The sequence below is a fragment of the Megalops cyprinoides genome, chromosome 21, assembly GCF_013368585.1.
Source record: "Megalops cyprinoides isolate fMegCyp1 chromosome 21, fMegCyp1.pri, whole genome shotgun sequence".
NCBI classification, from domain to species: Eukaryota; Metazoa; Chordata; class Actinopteri; order Elopiformes; family Megalopidae; genus Megalops; species Megalops cyprinoides.
The window spans coordinates 4,854,907-4,881,681 of NC_050603.1; the positions used below are offsets into that span (position 1 = coordinate 4,854,907).

Genomic DNA, 26,775 nt, shown 5'->3' on the forward strand with positions numbered 1-26,775 from the left:
ACCCTTACAGAATGAGCCCAGCCTGTGGTACTAGCAGAGTCAAGTGAACACACATGTAACACACACACACGCACACAAACACACGGATGCCCCATTTACCTTGCACTGGTCCATTATCCATGATCTCCTTCATGATCTCTTTTTCCTGTGAGGAAACAAGGGATGAAAGAGTGAGGGTGTGAACGGGTGAACGAGTGAAAGAGTTACACGGATGTGTGGTGAGACAGAGAGCGTGCTGTGTCGTTGAAGCACGCGGTTTTAAACAATGTCACACCTCACACTTGCACATAAAACCCGCCTCTTCCGTGCCGTGTGAGAGAACACATTTAAAATCTTAAAACGATTACATCATTACGAGAGAGAGAGAGTGCAAGAGAGTGAATGAGTGCGTGTTTGATTGTGTCATCAGCTTCTGGGAGCAATTTAACTTAATGATCACAGCTTCTCTAATTTATTGTTTCCCTTATTGGTCCCCTGAAGGTGCGGTTTGTTATGTTATGTCTCCCCACCCATCCCATTGGGTCCAGTGCAGTTTTAGTGGAACTGGAACAGAGCCAGAACCAGGTGCTGGGTGTGAGTATGATTCTGTGATCTAGTGACTGATGTATGGTAATAATTATACTTGGCTCCCCTTGTCTTGTCAGAAGTTAACTTGTGGGTAAGGCTTGAATAGTATTATGCTCACACACTGGTTTGGGAGTGTTGTTAGCCTGGTCTGACACCGTTGCTTATTCAGCTTGGATGGATACACTTCTGTGCCTTCATGCTGGAAGTCGCTCTGGATAAGAGTGTCTGCTAAATTAATGTAATGTAATGCAATCACTCACCCACTACAAACCATTGTTTCTGTTCCGTACAAAGGCATTAAATTTGCTCCCATTCAATCTCTAAGCTTTTCTCTTTCTCTCAGGATGTCTTTGTAAAGAGTAGCTTGGTGGGACCGGACCAGGGCAAGAGCTAGGCACTTAATGTGAACCAGCACTTCTGGGCTTCACACTCAGTGTCACATTTAGTCTTTGTGACATTGGCAACAATTATAACCCGTGATCACAGAACCCATTAATAATATGACATTATGGGCAGCAGTGTAGCATAGTGGTTAAGGAGTAGGACTTGTAACTGGAAGGTTGCTGGTTTGATTCCCCCCAGGGGCACTGCTGCTGTACCTTTGGGCGAGGTACATAACCTCAGTAACTATCCAACTGTATAAATGGACAACATTGTAAAAAAAAAAAAAAAAACCCTGTAATTGATGTAAATCACTCTGAAAAAGAGCATCTGCTAAATGCAAATAATGATAAAATAGATGTGAAATAGATGTGTCTATAATTACTGACCATGGCAATTAAAAATAAATCAGTGTCAGCATATCTTTATCTTATCAGTCAAAAAATACATGAAGAGCATGCACATTCGGAACTTGCAGGAACCGTCTGCTCTCAGGTGCAGTGAGCGATTTAGTGCATTCTCTCTGGGCATGGCTTGCTAATGTACGCATTTCCCCCACCCACTCTCAGAGTCTCTGAGAGATGCCAGGCCACTAATGACCTCTGCTATGGGCCATAAAGTAATGAAGTAATATCTGAGAAAAGCTGGGTTAAAAAAAAAAAAAAACAACGTCAAAGTTTCTAAGTAAAACGAAGGAAAACAATACCATTCTGGCAGCCAGAAACAGCCAGATTCCTGAACAGCATGCCCAAAATTATATGGTGTGGTTCAACTCATTTCTGTCTGACATGTAGAACAATATTATCTTTAACAACTCTGGCTGCAAGACTCTGTGCTACTGTAATGGGACTCTGCCAAATATAAAGGTCTCTGTTTATATATATATATATATATATATATATATATTGCAGCAGCAAGGGAATGGTCTGAGGAGTGATTATTGAGGACTGAAGTGTGGTTCTGTCTTGCTACATTATAATATATGTGTGTGTGTGTCTGTGTGTGCGTGCATGCGTGTGTGTGTGTGTGTGTGTGTGCTGTACGTACGTTGGAGGACAGCCTGTAGGGAGGGGTGGACTGGTAGATCTCGTTGTGGTAGCTGTGGCTGTTGGGGCAGTGTGCTGTGGCCTGCCTCTTCCCCCGCCCCACTGACCGGCTCTGCATCATACAGCGAGCCCCCTGGGCCGGGGTCTGCTGTGGGGGCGTGAAGGGGTAGCACTCCTCCGTCACCACCCTGCAGCACAGAGAGGGGGGAGGGGGGGGGGGTAACGAAGCATACAGAGAGGCAGAGAGCAGAGGGTAAAAGAGAGAGGGGGGGAGAGTGAGGGAGAGAGGAAAGGAAAGAGGGGAGGTGGAATAAGGGAGAGAGAAAAGGAGAGAAGAAAGTTGAGGGGAGAGCGTAAAGGACAGAGGGAAGGAGAAAAAGAGTGGGGAGGTGAGCCTCAATGATTGTGTAATCATGGTTCATTTTTCTGACAGTTTAATGCAATGACTGTAAACAACTTTGGGCAGAAACCAGCCCCTCCTTTCCCTGTGGTGTCACAGTGAAATGTGTCCTACCCTCTGCGCCGCAGGTACCACCAGGCGCCGTCGATCCGTCCCCCGGCGCAGCCCCCCTGGTTACGGGTGTCACAGGAAATGAGGTTCTGGGGTGACAGCTGAGGGGTCATGTGACCCATAGATTGGATGGAGATGCGGTCTGACGCCACAGCTGGAAGAGAGGATGGACAGAGGGACAGATAAATATGTATATATATGTGTGTGTGTGTGTGTGTGTGTGTGTATATGACTGGTTGAGTATGTGCATGTGTGTGAGTATATATGTGAGTGTGTGTGTCTGTGTGTGTGAATGTGCGTGTGTGAGTGTATGTGAGTTTCTATATATTTGAGTGTGTGTGTGTGTGTGTGTGTGTGTGTGTGTGTGTGTATATGACTGGTTGAGTATGTGCATGTGTGTGAGTATATATGTGAGTGTGTGTCTGTGTGTGTGTGAGTGTATGTGAGTTTCTATATATTTGAGTGTGTGTGTGTGCAATGTTACTCACCTGCAGTAGAAAAGGCCCAAGAGGCAGCACAGTTCCCCTGATCCAGTGGCTCATGGATCTTTCCTGGCCATTTCTCTGCTGCGTTGAAGTAAGAAGGCATGTATTCTGCGTTGTCCATTTTCATCTGAAAAACAGAGAAAGAGAGAGAGAGAGGGAGAGAGAGATGAAGAGGGGATCTCTTCTTCAGTCCGTACAATCAAAATCCAACAAAATCCTGTGTCAATATTTAAGTCACAGAATTATTACACCAAACAAACCTGTGGCATTCTCTGCAAATTTTGGCATCTGGCAAATGGAAAAGGACACCCTTCCAAACTGTAACAGGCAGCTATAGCGGGCAAGGCTTCCGGAATGTTCCGGCACAAAGGGTTTAAGTGGGGGGGGGGACTGTTCAGAATCTCTCTGGACCGATTTCAAATCTGCACTTGTGCCACATCAGCTCATAAAACCAGAGACTGGAATCTCCGCCAGGCTCAAAGGTCCAGGAAAAAGGAATGCACCGTTCGCAAGCCGCGCTCCCTGTTAAGGAAAAAAGGGCTCCACCTGTATTGCGCTCCTCAAATTCCTGGAGTTAATATCTTAACGATTTGGGACGAGATGCCCTCCTTATGTGGAACGGAGAAATGAGAGGAATGCGGCAGGCAGGGAGTCAGGTGGGCCCCGTGTGACGACGGGAAATACGAGCCGGTCAAAGTCCAAACTGGGACACACCCTGAAGCGGTGTGTGACCCAGAGAGGGGGTGAGCGTTCACGCCGCGGTTACAGATTAGGTGTGTGGGAAAGGAGAAACTGTAGCCTGTGGGAATGTGTGTGCGTTTGTGTATTTGTGTGTGTGTATGTGTGTGTGTATGTGTGTGTGTATCTGTGAGTGTGTGTGTGTGTGTGCGTGTGTGCACATAACTGGCCCTGGAGGCACTGTAGTCGGTTCATTCATTACCCACGATGCACGGCGTCGGCGTGCGCTGGCTGAGCCAGCAAACAAATGGGGGAGATTTATGAATGGGCTTTCACGATAGGATCTGAGGCAGCTCTGGGCACGGGTACAGACATGTTGGAGAACGTGGAGCTGGAGAGGGGCGGGGGTGGGGGGGCTGTTGTGTGAGGCGGAGATCAGAGGAGGAATCACACCCCCACCCCCGCCCCTCACCCCATTCCCACCCACCTCACACAAATCATCCCCTGCTTGTCTGATTCTACCTTATGTAATCTGTCTGGAAGAAACTGTCATAGAGCGCACAGCAACACCGAGGGCCTCATCAGACAAACAAAGAGAGAAAACAGACATATGGACGAAGGAAGAGGCAGAGATGGACAGACAGGCAGGACAGCGGACGGGCACAAGACAAGACAGCAACAAAATCAAAGAGAAAGAAAGAAAAAAGACAGACAAATACACAGAGAGGGGGTGCAACTACATTGAAAAATACAACACATACTAATTTTCCAAAAAAACATTTTTACCAATTTGCAGAGGGTGTAAAGATAGGAAGACAAGTAGTACATAAAGACAAAGTAGACTGAGGGTTATTTTTCCTGGATTTGGAAAGCTATTGTCCTGCTGCTGGTGTTTGTATCATACAATCCCCCATTGGCTGGGCCTTGGGTTAGATCATATGACTGGCAGCTCATGGTACTTGATTGCTTAGGATTTCTGAGTGAGTGTGAGAATGCGCAGGAGTACGTAGAATGCCCCAGGGTCAGATGAGCTCACCTGGATCTCGTTCATGCTCATCACGGTGCGGGACGGCCGCTGGGTTCCCAGCCGATAGCGCAGGCCCTCGTCCAGAGTCATGCCCCAGAACTGGCTGTAGTTCCCTGCCCGCCAGCTAGGGGGAGACATAGGAAAGGAGAGAGTTATGGTGACTGAGGGTCTGCTTTGAATGAAATGGTCTGTGGATGTTTCTGGGATCATGAACGTGAACGTGTTTTATTGCTTTATAAGAAACATGGCCCACAGATTACAATATGAATATGAATTTTTAGAAGTGCATGTCAGACCAACTCTGGGGGTTTTAGCATCAGTATGTATGTGTGTAGGTCTCAGCCTGTATTAGTGTTAGTGTGTATCCATATCATTGTGAGTGTGTATATGAGTGACAGTGTAATTTACTGTGTCTTTGGGTCAAAATTTCACAGTAGGTGTCTGTGTCAGTGTGTTTAAGTAACCTTTCAAGTTGTTGTGTCTCAGTAAGTCTCAGACTCTCTCAGTGTCTCACTGAGTCTCAGTGTCTTTTACCCTTAGCATTTTTCAGAGTCTCAGAGTTTCTCAGTCTGTCTGTGTCTCACTGAGTCTCAGTGTCTCTCAGTCGCAGTGACTCTCAGTGTCTCTGAGTCTCAGCATGAGTTAGTGGTCTTACCCGTAGTGTCCTCTGTTGATCCACTCGATCATGTCTCCCTCGATCAGGCAGGCGTGCTGCTCGCATTCCCAGCGTCCCGAGCTCGCACACGTACTGGGGGCGGAGTCAACCGACAATATCTTTATTCAGATGAGCACATGCGCTATTCAGGGTTAACTGCCCTGTGCTTTTATGTAAGTGAAAGAGGACTAAAGACAACATATAATACAAAGATAAAAAAACGGTTCAAAAAAGAACAAATAAACAGAGATAAAGGGACAGAGGAATTCCCCTTGGAAAAAAAGAGGGAGGGATAAAGATTTGGTACTTGGCGAGGAGAAGAAAGAGAGAAGGAGTAGAGACAGGAAACCAGAGCGAGAGAGAGAGACAGAGAGAAAGAAAGAGAGAGGGCCATGGAGAATGGGAGGGAGAAAGAAAGATAGAGAAAGAGTGAAACAGAAAGAGAGGGAGACAGAGAGAGAGAGAACGATAAGGGGAGAGACAGACAGGAACAGGAAGTGAGCAGAAGGGGGAGCAAGAGAGAGAGGAGAGACAGGAAGAGAGTGAGAGTGAGAGAGCAAAATATTAAAGAATGCCAGCCTTTTAAGGCTGCGGTGTTTAGAAATTTGCCCATTTTTAGTCAGCTGGGCCCCTTGGAGAGTAGGCCAACCAGCCTGGCTATTCTTATTACGCTGTCAGGATACTTGACATTGTTTTGTTTAAAAATGTTATGTTTGTGAGTCACAGTCAAAGAGGCATTGCCACTGCCCCTGAAACGATGAGTCACGGTGCATCTAGCACGCTGGAGAGGGGAGATTATCTGATACAGTCAGCCTCTATTCCAGAGGGGCTATCTGTCACAGACACGCACCAGTGAGCGACCTCAGTACCCCAAGCGTGAAAACCACGCATCGGTATCTGTGGTCCCAGAATTCCTGTGTGCTATATATATAAAATAACTGCAGTGTAACATAGTGGTAAGGATCGGGGCTTGTAACCAAAAGGTTGCTGGTTCGATACCGTGTGAGGGCTGTATCCTTGAAGAAGGTACTTAACCCAGAACTGCCTAAGTAAATATCCAGCTGTACGAATTGATAATATGTAAAACTGTAAACTATATAAGTCGCTCTGGGTCAGGGCGTCTGCTAAATGACAACAATGTAATGTAAAAAAGTGATAATGAAAAGTGATATGTATTTATGTATAATGTGTATTTATGTATACACGACTTGCAAAGTAGATGAGCGTAGGCTCTGGCCTGACACCCCACAGAGCAGAGAGAGGAGTGTTGCTGGGTGCAGACATTCAGAATCAGCAATGGCGAGGTTCCTCCATGCTGTCTGTGTTGTGTAAGCACCATGTTGCATCCCCTGGCTCCGCGCACACCTGTGGGTGCCTCTGCAGATGGATGTTATGTTCAGTATGCATGCTTTCATTCGGCCTTTCATTCCTCTGGACACAGGAATTGGAACAGGTCCACACTTATTTTATCATGCTCCGGGGCACGTGTGTCCAGTATTACCTCAAACACACATCCCCCCCCCCCCCCCAACCGTATTATTCTCACGCACACAAAGCTATTAATACATATATGTGTGCACACACACATATACAGACATATACACACATACACACACACACACACACACACACACACACACACACACACGCTCACACACACACACACACGCTCACACACGCTCACACAAACACACCCATACAGACATGCATGCACATAAACATATACATAAACGCACACACACACAAACCCACACACACAAACACACACAGCCAAATTGTTCAGGGGAAACAGACTGTGACCTCCCCTTTCCCTTTTGTTGGGCCAGAGCAGTGCTGTGGAGCCTGTGTGAGGGGCTGGCCTCGCTGGGTGACAGACGTGAATTCGCACGGCGGCGTCGGGGGCCGTGCCGCGCATCTCTGCACACATCTGCCCACATCTGCGCTTCTCTGTACGTCTGCAGACTGATGCACGGCCCTCGCGTGTGCGGTCGCGGGGGGTCACCGTCCGCAGGAAGCCGTTTCTCACGACCCCCCCCCGACCCACGGGACGGTCTCCGTCACCTCCACCCCCGCCCGGAAACACCCTGCCGCTGACCCTCTGCAGAAACCCGTACGCGATCTGTCTCTCCGTCGGCCCGCCCGCCCGACGAACGCGCTGTACCCGGGAGCGAGCCGACCAGTCCTGCCCTCAGCAACCACTCATTCATTTTAAAAGTAATAAATGTCAGAACGTACTGCACACGTGGGAGCCATTGCCTCTTAGATCTCTGCACTTTAAAGCAAACGTTGCAGAATATTTTGTGAAATTACATTACAGTTGTAAACTATATTCCACAATATAAGCATGTATAGAGTTGCATAATCCATGGCAAAATGGCAATGATGATTGTGATATGAATTAAATGCATGAGTTACTGGGTTTTGTGTTTGACCAAACACAGACATCTATTACTTTTCCTTATAAGGTAGTGGCCTTCAGTCAGGCACTTCACTTCAGACATCTGCCTGCATTCAGATGCCTGTAAAGACTCTGGACCCACTGACGAGTCTCTCGCTGGTGTACACTGAGACTTTGACAGTGACATCACCTCCTGTGACATCACAGAAAGGGCAGTGTGGTGTTGCCAGGGCTGGAGGGCCGGAGTGAGATCACCTCAGAGGCAGAAGCTGATCCCCGGCTGACGGAGTCAGGAGTTAAGGCTGCTGTTTGTGGTGGCAGACACATGGAACAGTCCTGCTTTTTGGACAGGATACCAGTGTCCATTGTTTGATTCCCCGAGCCCATGCCATGTTTTTAACTCTCAGTGAGTGCCAGGTCCCTGCTATGACAAGGCTGGGGCTTTAACTCCCTCATGTCATTGTTACTACCATGAGGATGGAGGGAAGGGAAATAAGAACTGCACCAATACCTGACGCTGAAACCGCAGATTGTGGATGGAAGAAACGTGCCTCATGTTTTAAGCCTGTTCTGACAGGCTGTCCTGCCCTTTCCTTTGACATAACGCAGTGCTCTGTAAACTCAGTGGTCCCTGAGCAATGAGAGAGGCTTTCCTTTGATATAGCTCAGTGTGCTGTAAACTCGGAGGTAATCGCAGAGATTAAATCAGGCAGACGCAATTACCTCCTTATCAAGAGCGCAAATACCTCACTCGAACACACTTGCACAATGCACACACATGCACACACAATAGTGCGCGTACTCACACACACACACACACACAATCAATCTCATTAACACTCACATACACACAGACACACACACACACAGACACACACACACACAGACACACAGACACAGACAGAGACACACACACACACACACACACACAAACACACACACATACACACACATACACACACACACAGATCACACGCTGACGTTCATTTCAAAGCTGAACTGCATTTACTCCGCAGGGAGGAAATGCAGTGTAATGAGCCGAGCGCTGATCTCAGATCAGTCTCCCTTTCACTGTGATACAGGCGTCTCTGGCGGCTGCATCCTGCTCTCAGACCTCATAACCTGGTCATAAAGGCGCTGTCAGTCTGAGGCCTCCAGCCCCGCCCCTTTCCCGGCCCGCAGCTGCGGAGAACAGGTGTGGGACAGGGGCGGGGCCCCTCCCCACGGACCGGGCCCCACGGTCGCCGTTAGCATCAGGCTGCTTCCGCGCTGCTGCTGCCGGGCAGCTCTGGCATTGTGTCCTGGCTATGCTCGGCCCGGCCCGCTGGTCGGTTCCTCTTGGAGGAGATCTGAGAGGCTTGGGGGGGAAGGGGGGCGTGGGAGGAAGCGATAAGGGCCAACAAGGCCGCAGCCAAAAGGAGGACAGGGAGGTAGGGAGGTGGGGAAGTGGGGGGTGGGGGGGTGGGGGGGTGGGCTGGCGAGAGGGGAGGCCACCTAGCACCGGAAGCCTCCGCCTCTGCCTCTGGACCTTGCTGCACCTCCCCGCCCCCCCGCACAGGGAGAGAGGAACAGCTGAGATGGGTGCGTGGGTGCGCTCCTGTCCTGGCTTATCACATGTTCAGTTTGAGTTTTCAGGCGAGAGGGGAGAGAGGGGAGAGTCGACTCTCTAATCCTGTTTCGGGCCCTTCTGCTGCACAAAGGGCTATTTTTAGCAGGCAGGGAGGTGCGGCCTGTTTAACCTCTGCTGAGGTCTCTGGGAGGGGAGAGGGCACGCAACACCACACATCAAGGTGAAGGTGACCCCTTACGTCACTGCTACAGTACTGCCCTGACCGCCCACCCCTGCTTAACACAGTGCCACTGACCTCAAACAGTGAAAGGACAGGGACACTGCCATCCGTGAATACAGAGGCGAATAGAAAATAACGTGACCGTGCTAGACCGGACTGAACCGGACCAAACTAGATCAGACCTACCGGAGCTTGTCAGGTGTGTACAGAACCAGTGAGGATGTATTGCATATGCATACAGTTTCTCATGCACATGGACTTATTGTACACACACACACACACACACACACACTCTACAAACACACACACACCCTCATGCAAGTCTCAGCGGACAGCACACACCACATAGGTGAGAAACGGCTCGGACACGGAGGTGGGGAATTCCGAACATTCTGGGACAGTGAGGGCACGAGAGCGTGCCTTCGTGCCTCTCTCTCCGTTTCCCCGGGAAGGGATAACACGCTGATATCAGGGAGCAGCATTCTTTGAGAGGTGCATAAGGAATTCGGCAGCTGCTGGGTTCAATTCCGCCGGTTTGCGCGGCGGGACCGTGTTTTGCGAAATCTCTGGAAAGCAGAGAGGAAGTGGTTGCAGGGGGGGGCCGGACGCACAGAACAAGAGGCCACAGCCGCAGAGGCGGAGGAAAAGCTGAGAGCCACAGATCACACTTCTATCTGCACCTCCACTCACCGCAGAATTACAGAGTTCCTCAAGAAGCAGGACAGTGACACATCATAACGGACGCTCAGATCGGACTCAACAATGCTGAATATGGGGTTCAGGGATAATTGCTGAGGAAGTTCCAAGAGTCGATTTTCACGGCTGTTCGCGGAAACGCAGAGGAAGAAACGCCTGCATGCAAGGAATTTAAATCGAAAAGAATGTGAACCTAAAGCAGAAAAAGTGTGATAGCATTGTGGAACAGTGTGGAAGAAATATGTTTTACCATGTAAAATACAACATACAAGGAATATATTTGTGTTTGTGAAATATTGTGAAATCATATTGTATCTGTAAGAATAAATATCAACATTTTCGGAAAAATATATTGTCTGAGTTATGTCTTACTAAAGAATTGTTGCATACATGAAGGTGGCAATATGACATGGCAATGTTTCAAACATACCCAATATAGTTTGTAAATATGAAACATATGAACGCATGAAATACATATCTTTTATTGTTATATATTTAATATTTCAGTATTGACCCACAGCCTGTTAATTCCTCGTAATGCCGAAACGCAGTGAGAGCAGAGACCTGAACGTGACTGGCCCCCCATAAAGCTGCAGTACGGCTGTTGTTACTGTCCCCGCGGGATGAAGCCACTCGACTGTGAGAAATCCTGTCAGAGGTGAGCGTATGAGTGAGCATGCGGACCGTGCACACACAGAGGGAGGAACACAGGGCCACCGTGTAACATAGCGGTGAAGGAGTAGGACTCGTAACTGAAAGGTTGCCGGTTTGATTCCCTGCTGGGGCACTGCTGCTGTACCCTTGGGCAAAGTGCTTAACACACAATTGCCTCCGTAAATATCCAGCTGTGTAAAATAGATAACATTGTAAAAACTGTAAGTCTGCTAAATAACAATAATGTAATGCAATGTATTGGGCGGCTGAGCCTTAATGCTGTGTGTTTGCAGTGTAAACAGCGGACCCCTTGCTGTTGTTCTGTCACAGAGTCATGAGGGAAACGGAGGGAGACAGGGCCAGAGACAGACGGGAGTCAGGAATGTGTGTGGTTCTAATCCCCCAGGACCCCCTAACACCCCATGTTAATAAAACGACCTCTGGACTAACTCCCCCAACACCCACACACACACACACACACACACACACACCCACCCCACCCCCCCACCGCCCCTGCCTTCCCACCCCGCTGTTGTGTCGGTAAATGCCTTAAGTTTAAAAATTCAACAGAATTCGTCTCCCAGCAATACCTTCAGAGGGGTCAAGCAATTAACTACACCTATCAGAATGCTACGGACAAGGGAAGCCCTCGTGGGCCTAAACACAACATCTGACAGCCTACTGTTTTCAATAAGGGAAGGTGATGGAATGAGAGAAAGAGGGAGTGAGAGAGGAGGGCGTGGGAAAGGGATAAGTGGAACAGGAGGAAGCCAGAGAGGAAAAGAAAGGGAGGACGAGTGTAAATGTAAGGAGTGAAAGACAAAGTCGGAGAGAAAGGAGAGCAGAGGGACTCACCATAAGTTGCAGTTCTCTTTGTACGTGGCCCCAGAATGGAATCTGTGTCCGTTTCTCTCACAAGCCCCTGAAATCAGGACAGAAGAAAGCCATTACGAGCAGTCAGGAAGGCATATCTCTCCTTTAGCCAGGATCATGCACAGTGCACTCTGATCATTTACTGATGAAAGAGGAAAGGGGATAGTCAAACACACACACACACACGTGTGCATGCACACACATGCACACACACATACACGCGCCAGGTTTGAGAGAGTTAACCCGGGCTGCTGTTTGTCCGGTGTGGAGCTGCAGTAATCCGGCTCTGGAATGTTCTGGCTTTTCTCAGCTTTTCCCAGCGATGTGAGGTTCTCGTCATGCCTTAACGAGCTTAATTAGAGCTCACCCTGTCCTTCTGGGCAGCCTGGGCCTTCTCATACCCAAACCACACACCCTCCCCCAGCACCAGAGGTGCCCTGAGAAACATACTCCTACAGGACCCCGATTGGCATGGGACGGGCGTGTGGGGAGACCCCTCTGATTCATCACCGATCCATCACCGCGGCACCCTGCTGCTGGCCCTCCCACAGCTGTCTAATGAACTCTGACAGGATCGAGATGATAAGATACACTCGGTAGCCAGCCACAGGCTATGCCGAGTGGAGGGGGGAGGGTGGAACAGCTGACCGGGCTGGTCCGGCCGCTCTGCTCTGCACCCCCCGGCTCTCCCCGCTCTGCTGTGGTGAAACATTTTCCGGCACGTTCCCGCTACATCGTATCGGTGTTATCGCAGCCGTTGCCACGGCGGTACCGTGACATCATGAGAACGCTATGCGTGGGCTGGGTGCCTGCCGCGCACAAGGACACGCCGTTATTCAGGCGAAACCAAAAGGAGCGGGATCTGAGGAGGGGGGGAATTCGGGTGTGTTCAGGTTGTATTACGGGGAGGCAGTGTAGCATAGTGGTTGCCTCAGTGAATATCCAGCTGTATAAAAGGATGTCATTGTAAAAAACTGTAACCTACATAAGTCGCTCTCGATAAGAACGTCTTGCTAAATGCTAACAGTGTATTGTATTAAGGTGAAATATTCACGTGCCTCAATGTGCTGATTAAAACTTAACACAGGTGAGTGTATTCAGGTGAATTAACTACGCAGACCCTCACTGCTTCTCTTGTTTCTTGTTGTGAGGTTGGCTGAGCACTGCAGCCACGATCAGTTCTCCCCAAATGAACCGGTACAGTAACCAACACCAAGCCTCTGCGCTGTGAAAGGGCTCATTTCCGCTTGACTGAGGTTGCTACCCTCATACAGGTAAGCTGAGCTGAGAGAGGCTGGCAAGGGAGAGAGAGGAAGAGGGAGAGAGAGTGAGAGTGATAGAATGAGATACAGAGAGAGACAGGGAGGCGGAGAGGGATTGAGAGAGAAGAGGTGACAGATATGAGAGGAAGAGAGCGAGAGCGAGGGTGAAATAGAGTGAAAGAGAGAGGAGTCAAAGAAGGAGAGAAAGAGAGAGGGAGGGGAGAGAAAATGACAGAGAGATGTAGAGATAACCACGCCATATAACACCTGGTCTGGTGTGAATCTGCAACCTGACGACACACCTGCAGACCCCGGCTCCTGTCCCTCAGCAAACAGCCGACACCCCCATCGTCTTAACGAGCGCATACCTGTCACGCCCTTTCCCTGCCTCCCCTCGTGCTCCACCCCCCCCCCCCACTCCACATTGCAGGCATTCTTCCCCTGACCTCCATTCATCCATCTCTCCCTACCCACTGCCTCCCCTCCTCCTCTCGTTAATAAGAAAGCCACTGTGCTCTGATTTTCAGGTACATTTCTGTGCCAGCATGTTTTACGTCTCTTGCCCAGGCACCGCAACTGATCGGATTCCCCACGTGTAAAAGCATTCCCTTCACCGTCACTTTCTCGCTGTAACTCTGGTGTTTGGCCAATTTAATGGCTATAGTGTCTATATATTGCATATAGTGTTATAATGTGCATTTCCTCACAGATATATTTGATAATAATTGGACAGACATGGGAAGGGAGTGCATTGCCTTGCCTTTTCTCAGTCTGAAGCATGACATACAAGCTGCACATGAACTACCTCGCTGCTCATCTGGTCTCCCGCAGACACAGAGTCGGGAGGTCTGTGTGGGGCTTTTGCTTCAGCTCCTGCTCTACGGAGCCGTCTGGGAGAAGCAGCAATGTCAGCATAATTTTCGTTTTGTGCATGTTACATATTAATCATTAATTCAACAGTACAGTTCATGAGAGAATTCAGGTGGATCACCTTGCCTCGAGGGTTCAATAAAAGGGCCCCACCTATGAACTGAAACTCTTCAGCTTTTGGGTCACACTCCCAGCTCAGCCAGCACTGATTCCCCTGTCATGTGACAGGACCTCTGCTGTCACATGGCGTAGGGTTTGGGTCTTGGTGTGGGTTACAGACCAGGGCATATGCATGTGTAGCAGAGCTGAAATTGCAAGCTTGTGTGAGACCTGAGCAAAGTCAGTTGGGCAGCAGGTAGCAGAACGGTTTCAGCGGTGACGTCACTCCCTGAGGCTTGATTAGCTAGTGCTGTTGCTGATAGAGCTGGGGGCAAAGTTTCTGGCTAGCTCAACTGGCAATGACGTTGGCCATTACACTGGCCATCGGTTTTGAATCTCACTCATGCTTTCAGGTCTGTTTCACATCTGTTACCCCCCCTGCCCCCTCCTTCCCAATTTCACCCCCTCTTACCGATAAAGGGGGGTGGGATGCCCAGGCAGTGCCCCCAGAAGTCAGGGCAGCAGTCGGAGACGGTGCGGTTGCAGAACAGGTCACAGTAGCAGATGGTGTCCAGGTAGGGGACGGTGCACTGGTCGTCCCGTCCCGGGCAGCAGCCCCCCCTCCTTGCGCAGTACGACCCGTTAGGGTCCCGAATCCCGCCCCTGTGCAGCGGGCTGTTCAGCTCCCTCCTCGTCCGCAACACGCGCTTTGCCATACCACCCTCGGCCAGTAGGAGGAGCCCAAGGGCTATTGTCGCTAACAGGAGCTTCATTTTTCACCTGTGTGAGTTTAAAATAAATAAATAAAAAAATAAACAATTGTATTTTAATTACATTTCAAATATATGATATATACTGAAGTTTCATTTACATATTTTCATTTACATTTCATTTACATATTTTCAATACATTGATTGAGCTAAAAAATATATGTTCTCTGAAATATATCATTAATGTAATATATGTAGGACCAGTGCAATGCCCACACACACACACACACACACACACACACACACACACACACACACACACACACACACACACACACACTTCAGCTGAAAATGAATTTATTGGGTTTATTGTTAAACATTAATGTAATATCTGGAACATAAGCAAACGCACATACACATCATTTCCACTTAGCTGCTTAACTGATGCTGTTAATTCCGGAGCAAATTACATCGGTTACAGTTTTACATGTTATCCAGTTATACAGCTGGACATTCACTAGGGCAGTTCTGGGTTAAGTGCCCAATGGTACAACTGCAGTGCCCCAGCAGAGAACTGAAACAGCAACCTTTGGATTATGAGCCCTGCTCCTTTCCAAAACATCACACTGCTGCCCAAGTATACAAACATGTGTACTCACACACACACACACACACACACACACACACACACACACACAGACTAAGGTTGGCCACAGTTATCACAAATAAACCTAGTCATGCAGGTCAGGACGCATTCATCTTTTCTGAATAAAATCATCTGATCACATGCATAATTCACTACAAGGGGACATATTCAGCTCAAACCCTACAGCGATGCATATCCCAAAAGAGAAGCGAAACAAGCTGCTCTCATATCTCCCCAAAGCACATGAGTTAGCTCAGGTCGCTAATGCTACCAGGGGTAAGGTCTGGTCTGGCGTGACAAAGGAGTCCGATGAGTTTTGGGACTGACAGCACATCAGTCAACATCAGGCAGGCACCAGAGAACTGCTGCTCTTCATCAATGCTCATCTACTGCTGTCAAACCGAGGGTACAGTCTTCAACAGCCTTACACAGTGCAACAGATCACACTACAGTACACAGATGAGACCTGAGATAAATGTGAGAAAGCAGACACTAATCTTCATTTGCGACTTTGAGATGGATATATGGGCAGGGGGCATTTAGGGTTCAATAATCAAATGGATAAATCAATATTGAAACTATTGTGACCACGCCAAGCTGGGTGTGTTTTATTATTTTTAAAATCTATTTCAAGCTGGAATGCATGGGAAAATGGGTAAGACTCCCAAAAAAAGAAAAAAAGGAGTGCTATCAAAACAGCCCCCCCCCCCCCCAGTGGCTGTCTGAGTACAGCTGTCCCTCCTGTTGTTGGTCGTTTGAAGCCGCTTAACCGCGGTGACACAACCGCGCTGCCTTTGAAATGACTCCGGAAATGAGTGGAAGTATTGGCAAAAAAAAGATAAACAACTGTTTATCGAAATGTGACTTGCACATGTGGCGGTGGTGGGGGGGTATTAACCTGAGGGACAGGCGGTTATCATGTGACACTGTGACAGAAAGACATGAATTTCCTGTGGTCAGAGCTATCAGTCACAAACCGGCTAAAATTCACACACACGCACATGGACAATCACACGCACACGCATACTCTCTCACCCATGTCAGAACATTTCCTTTCCAGACCCTGTGTCAAACAAGACCTCTCATTTTAAAATGCTGCGCAAGAAAACACGATAAAATGTCAGCTATATTTCTTTAGAAACAATGGACGGTGACATTTATTTGTTTAATTGTTCAGGAAAGCATGGATTCAGCAGGACAGATTAAAAGAGCAGAATCAGCGAGATCTGGATCTAACTGCACTAAAAGCCCATTCCCGGGCCCGGACTCCTCTGCTCCAAAGCCTCTCAGTCATTCCGGTGGTGGGTGCCCTGTCTCCCATTTCTCCACTGGCTCAGCAGTGCGAGAACTTTGCCCCTTTAACTCTCACACTGCCCTCCGCAGAACAATAGCTTATCTCCACACGTGACGCCTGTTTTCACAGGCCTGTTGTGGTGTCGGGTTGCAGGAGTGGGCGGGGCCCGGGAGGGAGCTCCGACCGCGAGGGGTGGTGTCGGCTTATATAAATAGCATCATTAATTACCCAATCAACCCGCAGAGCACAATGGCCCCTTCCGCAGATGAAGAGGAGCTCCGGAAAAGTCCTTTGCGGTGCAGTTTTCTGCATGACTGGGCTTCAGTTCACGCTGAACACACACACACACACACACACACACACACACACACACAGACACACACACACACACACACACAGACACACACACACACACACACACACACACACACACACACACACACACACACACACACGGTGGCAGCGTTCAGTTTCTGTTCAGCTTGCTTTGACTGCTGCGCTTTTCTGCTGGCCTTTGCGCCTCTTTGGAGAGGTGGAAATCAAACAGCCAGAGCCAATGAGAACAGGGTAACCCCCCCCCTCCCCACTCAGTGCACCAATGGAACACACCCCGTATCGTTCCGCTCAGTTCACTTCCAGCGGAACATGTTTTGCGTTCTAGAATCCCTTCCCTGTTGCCCCGCTGTCTGAATAATCACTATTTTTAAACGTCACCAAAATCACGTTTTGCTTCTGGTTCTGTGATATTTCATCATAGATCACTTCAAGGAATCCGCTGCTAACACCGCTGTCTGTCCCACTCTGGTGTCAGTCTTAGAGAAAGGCTACCAGCTGCCAGGTGGATGGCTCAGATACCATGAGGGATGCTGCCAGCAAACCTCAAGAATTTTCTTTTATTACAGCTGGCCTGCTCCATTAAATGATAAGTTATATAAATGGGGCAGGATAACTGAAATGCTTTGTAATTTGTCCTAGAAAAGAGCCAGCATTGTGTAGAGTATTACCCTGATAGAAAACGCACCTGCAAGTGGATGTGTCTAGTGTAAGAAGCATTTTACTTCGCAGTTCTGCTGGTGTCATGATGATTACTGGCTTCAGGGTGAAAGGAGAGATATGGGTGAGACTACAAATGCAAGTTAGAGATATCAGGCACATCTCAATGCTTTGTGAGATACTCTGTGGAGGAGTGCTCATGCAGGTGGTTTGAAGGACAAACTCATTAGGGATCCAGACCAGACAAAAGAATTTCATTCATTTTATGAAGCCGTGTGCCCGGCAATTCCCCAGACAGAGGCGTCTCCAGCACAGGGTGTGACTGGTTCCTGTGCATAGCAAAACCTCAGATTTTTTTTTTTTTATCTCTCCACAGCCAGCATGTTTCTGACTGTGGAAAAAAAGGATTTGAACCCGTAGCCAACTCTGCAATCTGCATAACACTGTGATTCAAGCCGATAAACTCCACCTCACTCCACACAGAGCCAGCAGCCAGAGAGCTGCGTCCGAGAGGGGACCGGGACTCGAACCCATGACCAGCTCCCCTCACTTCACATAAATATCACTGATATTTAGCATCCCAAAAACCCTGCCTGCGCTGGCACCTCACAGCGTCCTCAGAGTGAGGATACGGAGACCGAATCGCGGCACAACCAGCTTTGTTTTTCAGCTGTGTGGAGGTTATTAAGGGGATGATGGGAGACACTGCAAACACTCAGAGCGGTGCCCCCCTCCCCCATTTACACACGCACGCACGCACGCACGCACGCACGCACGCACGCACGCACGCACGCACACACACACACACACACACACACACACACACAGGCACGCACACGCACACGCACACAGACACACACACACACACACACACAGACAGGCACACACACACACACACACACACACACACACACACACACAGACAGACAGGCACGCACACACACACACACACACACACACACACATACAGACACACACACACACGCACGCACACACAGAGACACACACAAACACAGCCACCCATGAGCACAGAGCTTACCTTTAAACTGATAATTGGCCTTAACCTGTTTTTGCCTGCTTTTTTCCCTGATAAATGAGCATGCCAGTTCACACAAGGATCCCCCATCCACTGCTGGTGCCGTTTTGACTTTGTGTTTGTGGCAACATTGCAGTACCTTTATTAACAATGTCAATTATTAACAATTAAATGATTTTTATAATAGAATTTTCATATATAATATCATAGAGAGTGGGCTCTATTAAATTATTTTAATTGTTAGAGATTGGAGATGGTTTTTGGCTCAAAACAATTTCCTTTTTTGTTGCAGCTGAATTTATTACATCAAATAAGAGGGTCATGGAGCATTTAAACCAGCTGCTACTGGGTGACACTTATTTTAGAGGGCACCTCTCGTCATCAACAATTACCTTTTTAATAGTTTATTGGTGTTTAAATCTAACTAATAAGCAATATCCTGTAATCTGAAAATTTTAAAATATTTTAAAATATTTATAAAAGTGTACATATTTCAATACAATCAATAGTATGTACAGGATAATAATAATAATAATAATAATAATAATAGCCACCAGCTGTGACAGACAAACAAAAACAGACACACACACACACACAAGCACCCCAACACTCCCTGTCCACAGGAACCTGTCCACAGGTCCACAGGAACCACATACTCTAACCCTCCAGTGGCACGCAACTGTCCACTGAACTATCAAGCTCTGTACAAACACCCCCAGACACACAAAACCTGCCAGCACAAAGCACCTGTGCTGTGGTAAGAAACGCTACTTTCAGGAGCACTCAGAACAGAGTGTGTCAGAGGCTGAAGAATCTTCCGGAACGCAGCCTTTTCTGGAGAGTTCAGCTGTGAGGGTGGCGGAACGCTCTGCTCAGCCCGCTCCCAGGTAAGGAGCGCAGACAGGTGCAAATGCTTACGTACACGTGGAAAGTCACAGGATGGAGGAAGAGTGGGTTGACACAGAGAAACCCGGGGCTTGTACAACTACAGACAACCTGTCCTGCTCATTGCCTGGTGTAATCCAGCAATAATGCCTTTTCTTGCATTCATTGTTGAAAGGTTTCTGAAAACCCTTGCTGTCCACAGAAGTAGACATAAGTGCGCTTACGCACTCCAATATACGCCCTAAATGCAAACATATATGCTCTTTCACATACAAAGTCCCTCCCTCTGAGATAGCAGTGTATGAAAAGAAGCCATTCCTAAAATCAATCCCTGTCACTCCATAGATTTTTGCCAAACAGCAAAGCAGATATTTCAAGTGTCCGTTAATCTCTGCCAGTCCGTGTGTGTGCTGTGAGAGTTCAAAGGTAACCCAGGCACATGCTGCCTCTCTGCAGTGGAGCGAGACTTGGGAAATATCCAGCAGATTTTTGCACCTGTGGGCAAAGCTGAGACAGGGAGACACAGAAGGAGTGCCGCTGAAAGAGAAAGCGGGACAAAGGAGAAAAGGAAAGGATGAAAAGTTTTCCTTACCTGGAGTAAAGCGTGTCAGAGTGAACTGTCCACCTCCCTCGTCTTTGGAGCAGTAATCCAATGCGAAAAGCACAAGCGCGTGCCTGTGATTGAGATACACCCTGCGGCAGGTTATCGCCTCTGCGCTCGACCTCTCCCTCTGCCCCTCTCTCTCTCTCCCTCCTCTATATAACAGCCCCTGTCACTTTGGGCAAGCCCTCCACTCCACCCCTTCTCCCTCCCCTCCTCCCCCCCTCCCTCCCTCACACAGTGCCCTCTACCCAGCCTCTACTCCCGCTGTACTCCTCTGCTCCATCATACTCTCCGCTTCCCATATTTATGACTTCTCCACATGTCATATTTCACTTCTTCCTATTAGATGAGCCCCCTGTGGAGGACAAAAGTGAACTTTTATTCTTGTTAAGTTGCGTATGAGGTTGATTTGAAATTCATCTCAGGTCCTCCGCACACTTCCGCTTCTTAGCTCAACAGTCGACGCAGTGCTTTTGATCTCTTTCAAAACAAATGCACAGTGTTGTTAGTTTCCGTTACATTTTCTGGAAACTGTAGTTTTTCCTGGACACACAGAACCTATGAACGGCTTAGTTTTCACAGCAAGGCTACTGTGGCGCCCTCTTGTGGTCAATGAGCAATACATATTCAAAATCCCACCTTTGGCAGCCAGTCCGGAGCCAGTCCAGAGAAGAGGTTGCCATGATGACATGGAGATTATTCTAAAGTTGGACTATGTTAAAATGAATCGTCTGAAATGGAAGGATTCTTATCAGAAGCTGTGTGTTCTTACTATAGCCAAAACAAAGTCCTATATTTACTTAACACCCCTGTCAAAGCCATGTCCCTGGAAAGTGTTACAAGGATCACAGCTGTAAAATCGGATATTGGCCCACATCACATGAATTCTGCCATCCTAGAATGGTGACTACAGAGGGACAGAGGCAGAGCTCTGTCTACACATTCACACACACACATTCAATTTAAAATAAATTTACAAGGCATACATTTACTGTACATACTGCCAAAGATCAATGATAATTATTACCCTTTTAGCAATAATAATAATACCAGTATCATTAATTATACATGATTTTAGTCTTGCTTCAGCAGACACCATCCCTCAGACTGTGACTCTCTCTCTCAGATCCAGGGAGTTTCTGAGTTCCCTGGTCTGGAATTGCATGATCTTTTATTGAGTGGTCGCAGAAGAGGCTGGTGATTTGGGATGACAAAAGAAAGGACCTCTGAAAGCCTGTTTACTTCAGGGCCGCAGATGTCCGATGGTGGGATCAATACCCCCAAAACAAGATCAATAGGGAATGGGTGGGTGGGAGGGGGGGGCGTGGGGTCGAGGTCAAAGTGGGGGAAAACTACCGTCAAAACAGACCAGAGTAATCCACAAAGAGTAATCAATCAGTGCAACCAAAGAACACCCAGTATATCCCCACATCCTCTAATGCAACATCCTGTGTGCAGGGAATGTGTATGAAATATCATAAAACACACAATATGACAGAGAAATGGGTGGAAATTTCTGATGTGTGATTACAGTATGTGATTATGTATGGCTTCCTCATAAGCACTGAGTTATTTCCAGGAGACTGAAATCTTCCAGTGACTCGATAAAATCAAATAATCAATTCAAGTCAAAGTAACAAAATACCCAGAATATATAAAAAAAGGCAAATAAAATTTAAAAACATTTTTATATTATAAAAAATAGAGGACAAAAACAGGCTCTATGCGCCCAGAGAAAGACTTGCCAGGCTGATATCAAAGATTCAAGCCAATGTGATGTAACACGTCAGCTGGAAAAGCCAAAGCTGTGACATCACAAGGCCACATTAAAAACCAAACACATTTCTCAATGTTCTCTCTGAAAAAAGTAAAAAAAAAACAAAACAAACAAAAAAAAAAAACAGACAAGTTGCTTGTTAACAGACAAAACAGTTAACAAGCAGCTTGCAGCAAATTAGCCACCAAGGAAACACAGAGACGTGCATTTCATCTCAGGAATGAGCCCGTCCTGTACTCGTAACTGAAAATACTGACGCAATATTTGCGTCAAAAAAGAAAAAGGCCCAAACACCAGCTGGTGGTTTCAGTGTAAAGGCCAAAACTGTGTTGTATCACACACACCTGCTTTTATGCTGTGGTTCCTTTAATTACAATCAGGTGTGGAACAATCACGCAATCACAGTTTCCTCCCTGAAATTACAACTTCTGGTTTACAGTTCAACAATTGAACGTAGATCTGATGCTTCACTCACAAATATAAATAATAAGCATTCATACACAACAATCGTTCCCTTGACACTCTCCATAAATGAAAATACATTACATTGTTGTCATTTAGCAGACTGTCTTATCCAGACCGATTTACATATGTTATAGTTTTATCCATTTATACAGCTGGGTATTTAGTGAGGCAGTTGTGGGTTAAGTACCTTGCCCAATGGTACAGCTGCAGTGCCCCAGCAGGGAATTGAACTGGCAACCTTTTGTCTGCAAGCACTGCTTCTCACTACTATTGCCACGTGCCTGGCTGCTGAATTAAGTTGAAATCCATTTCAGTGAGGATGAGACCTGCATGTTCACACACTGCATTTTGCATTCACTCAGAGGTGTTCCATTTCAGATGAAAGGGTTGGGTTGAAACGCTTTGTTTACCGAAACGTAAGGATTCCTATATTATCAGCACTCCCTCTGGGGGCAGAGCAGACAGCAGGTACTGTTAGCAGGTGAGTACAGACCCTTTCACAGTCATGATCACTGACAGCGGCATTTATGGGAACGAGGCCCATTTACACACATTCCAGAGAATGGCAGTCATCCACGGCATGAGTCACGAGCGCCCTTTGTGTTCAGACTCTTCACCTTTCACACAGCAAAGACAGTGAGGCAGACAGACAGACAGAAAAAAACTGAAATCAGCGTTTGGGGAAAGGGGAAGTACTGAGTCAGAGAGGGGTGACTCACTGCACCCCCTAAGACACAAGCTCCACTTCCTCCAAAGGGGTACCCAAACCCAGGCACAACCCCCCCCAAATCAACCCCCTTTTTCCCCTGAAGCCACCGGCTGGGGAAAAGGAGGATGGGTCACAGGTGCTAAGACACGGTGTATTATTATGCATTGATACCAACATAAATATATTCCACAATGTATGTATGGGAATTGTGTGTATAAATACATTTTTGCATGCAATTTATAATGCATACACTGTTGTGATTCTGGATTTTGTATTTGATTAAACACAGACATCTTTTACTTTTCCTGTGGAAGTAGCCTTTCATACAGAATCTACAGAACTACAGAATCAAGATGCCTTTAAAGACTCTGAACCTAATAATGGGTCTGTCGCTGGTGTGTATCGAATCTTTGACAGTGACATCGCTTCCTGTGACATCACAGAGAGGGACTTGTGATGTTGCCAGAACCCGTGGGCCAGAATGAGGTCACCTCAGAGACAGAAGCTGATACCAGCATAGCACACAGAGTCTGGGGTTTAGGCTGCTGTTTGTGTCAGGAAGCAAACATGTGCACCAGAGTATCTCCCTGGAAAGGATGCCAGGCAAATATTGCCACCTGCGTGTTTTGTATACACTGCACAGTGGTTACCCTGTGATTACTGCGCTACTGACTTATTACTACATCGAACTATATTCCTGTGCTTTACTCAGTGGTGCCTGCCAAGCTTCAAATAAATTAAAGCTACATGTATTGGATAGTAAGCTTGCCTATATTTGATAATTATTATCATTATGTTTTGATTGTTTGGACTGAATAACACATGCCAGCTTCAACTGCAAGCTTCCGTTACCTGCTGAGTCCTTCATACCTGGTTGCATGCAGCATCGTACTGTACCTCTGTCTGCAGACATGTCATGTAAAATTAAAAAGTTAAATTAAATACCTGTTCTTTTTATTATAATCAATACAATTTAATGTAAGTGGCCCTATATTTGTTCTATTATAATATATACAAAGAATACATACAAAACTGCATAAATACTCCACACAACTGCGTAAAAAGCGCAGTTACTGATGAGTAACCCGTACTCAATATGACAAGCCTGTTTATCACGAACAGCATGTTCAGGGATTTTGTCAAATTAAGCTGTCCTATACACACATACGTTCATAATCTCTTAGACGGACCCCCCAAACACAACCCATACAGAACACACACACACACACACACACACTTATAAACACGCACGCACACAGACACAGACACAGACACAGACATAGACACAAAAACACACACACACACACACACACACACACACACACACACACACACACACAGAGGCAACCAGCACTCCCATTACATATTACCTACAGGCTCCAAACCTCCAATAACACTCTGCCAGCTGCCCCTGTCTGTTAGGTGTAACACTGCTCCCAGATAAAACCCTGAAAGGGCCATTAAAGATTTCTGAGCTGAGGAGCAGTGCAGTGGGTGGGCTGTGACCCTGCTGGTCCTCAGCGCTGACGAGCCTGGTGTCTCTGTCACTGCCACGCGGTAACACCGCTCCAACCTCCACTAGCTGATTACCGCCAGCGTGTCAGGTTAAGCGTACGAGCAGAGACCGCACTGGGCTGCGTTGTAGTTCAGCGTTTGTATGCACGACAGCAGACCTCTGCTCCTCTTCCCACTCTTCTCCTCACTACTCTGAGTGGCGCCCGTCCAGAAACCGTCAATATCGCCATTGTTCCGCGCGGTCCCGCTGTGACCCTGGACATTCTCTACAGAACCACTGAACATGTGTCTTCTGTCACTGAACGCCTTGATCATATGTCCGCCCGACTGGCCCGGTTTAGTCACAAGGAGTACGCTCCAAACGCCCACGTGTACTGTAAAACAGATGCAGAAACTGGGGTCCGGTGTATGGTGAGTCAGTTCGGCGCTGTTATCTCTTACTGTAAATGCACAGGACACTAATTATGTCCCACTACCCCCCCACCCCCCCACCGTAACCTGCCTGAATCAGGGGTGTGTCACATGACGGGCGCCCGTGACTCATTAGACGCAGCGTGCAGGCCGTGTGCGGTCGACCTGGCAGACAGAGAGCACACAGTATAGGAAGCGATGATAACGTGCGTTGAGTGACGTTGCGCAATTCACAGTCGCGTAGGAGGGCTGCTGGGTAATGAGTCAGGGGCCAGGCCTTGCCTTCCAGACGCTGCACCCCAAACTGTAAGCGCAACCCTGAATTTCCCACCAATCTGGGAGCAGCGGGAGAAAGGGGAACCAGATGCGCCCACCGTTTTCTTTGAACGTGGGATGACGTCGCTTCCCAAAAATAGGCCTTATTGCAGGAAGGGGCCCTGTGACATGGATGGGAACAGCAGCTCCTGCAACAGTGCAGGCCTGTTGTCTCATGCAGGAGAGGCCTGTGGACGTGGGACATTAAGGAGAGGGAGGGGGCATTCTCCAAACGCCTGCCGCAGAACAATCCCACTCTTTCTGGTGCGCCTCCTGCATTCTTCTCCTCCTCGTGCTCCATGCCGGTGTCGGGAGGAGCAGACAGGACGCATCACCCCGAAAACACGCTCCCCAATTCCCCCTGGCGAGGGACATGGTGGCTGAGGACACTGAGAACTCCTCGGCTCCTTCAGAATCCCCCTTCCCCCCCTGAAAGTGCCGCGGAGAACGGCCAGGCGAGGTTGCAGAAACGCGGAAACGGTAAACAGGGTCAGGGCGTGTGGACACCGCAATCCCAGAATCCCCAGCGCTCCTCTGCAAAAACGCTCAGCTGGATGAACAGCCCCGCTGCGACTCGCCTCGCCACAGAGCGCTCTTAATATTGTTGCGTCTCCGCAGCTGCCGATTTGCACATAACAACAACAAGGAACGATGTCAACAGCGTTCTCCAGTGGCGTGCCGCGCTGTCAGAGACACAAGCACAGACTCCGAGAGGGGCGGAGGTGGAGGCGGAGGCGGAGGTGGCTTTGTGTTGTATTTGTACACTTTGGAACCGTCAGCCTTGACGTGAGGTTGACAGGGAGACGCAGAAATCACACACAAACACACACAGAGCTGGAATTCCTCCATTTTTCCCCCCATTCTTTCTGCTTCTTTCATTATGCACATACCAGCTGGCCAGCTGCTTGGAAGCCCCTTTCAGATTTTGAGGGCACAGACATAACACACTTCCCCTTCTGCCTTGGTCTCGGAAGATAAGCTGTTGTGTCAGGGAGAAATGTGGATGAGAGGTGACACGCATAGTGGGGTAAACCTGCAGCCCTGACCGCTCCTCAAGATGTTCTTCCAACAGACAGAGGCCAAGTTTTCACTGCAGGTCAGGTTTCAGACAGAGGTGCTTACACACTGACCCCTTCTCTCGCTTCAACACACACACACACACACACACAGAGTGACTGCTCAACTGTGTAAAGGTAATTTAGGGTGATTGTGTTTGTGTGTGCGTGCGTGTGAGTGTGTGTCAGATTTAGAGTCAATTTCATTTCAATTCAGTCAGCTCAGGAAATGAACTGAAATTCAATCCAATTCTCAATGGAGAGTGCTGATCAATTTTCAATTCATAAATTGAATTTCAAGTCACACCCTGGATTGAGTGAAGTGAAATGGAATTGACCCCAACTCTGACATGCTCACGCACATGTAC

At 47.9% G+C, this 26,775-nt stretch overlaps 1 protein-coding gene across 1 annotated transcript in view; it reads right to left on the reverse strand.

Moving 5' to 3' along the window:
- Positions 1 to 20,277, reverse strand: part of tinagl1 (tubulointerstitial nephritis antigen-like 1) — a 29,469-nt gene extending 9,192 nt beyond the window's left edge. Inside the window, exons 1-9 of the mRNA XM_036555521.1 lie at positions 20,149 to 20,277; positions 14,465 to 14,772; positions 11,744 to 11,810; positions 5,351 to 5,443; positions 4,705 to 4,819; positions 2,994 to 3,117; positions 2,509 to 2,659; positions 1,996 to 2,182; positions 100 to 145 (exon numbers count right to left, since the gene is read on the reverse strand). Of these exons, the coding sequence (XP_036411414.1) occupies positions 100 to 145; positions 1,996 to 2,182; positions 2,509 to 2,659; positions 2,994 to 3,117; positions 4,705 to 4,819; positions 5,351 to 5,443; positions 11,744 to 11,810; positions 14,465 to 14,765 (1,084 nt within the window). The 5' untranslated portion in view covers positions 14,766 to 14,772; positions 20,149 to 20,277. The remainder of the gene's footprint in view (positions 1 to 99; positions 146 to 1,995; positions 2,183 to 2,508; positions 2,660 to 2,993; positions 3,118 to 4,704; positions 4,820 to 5,350; positions 5,444 to 11,743; positions 11,811 to 14,464; positions 14,773 to 20,148) is intronic.
- Between the last annotated feature and the right edge of the window lie 6,498 nt (positions 20,278 to 26,775).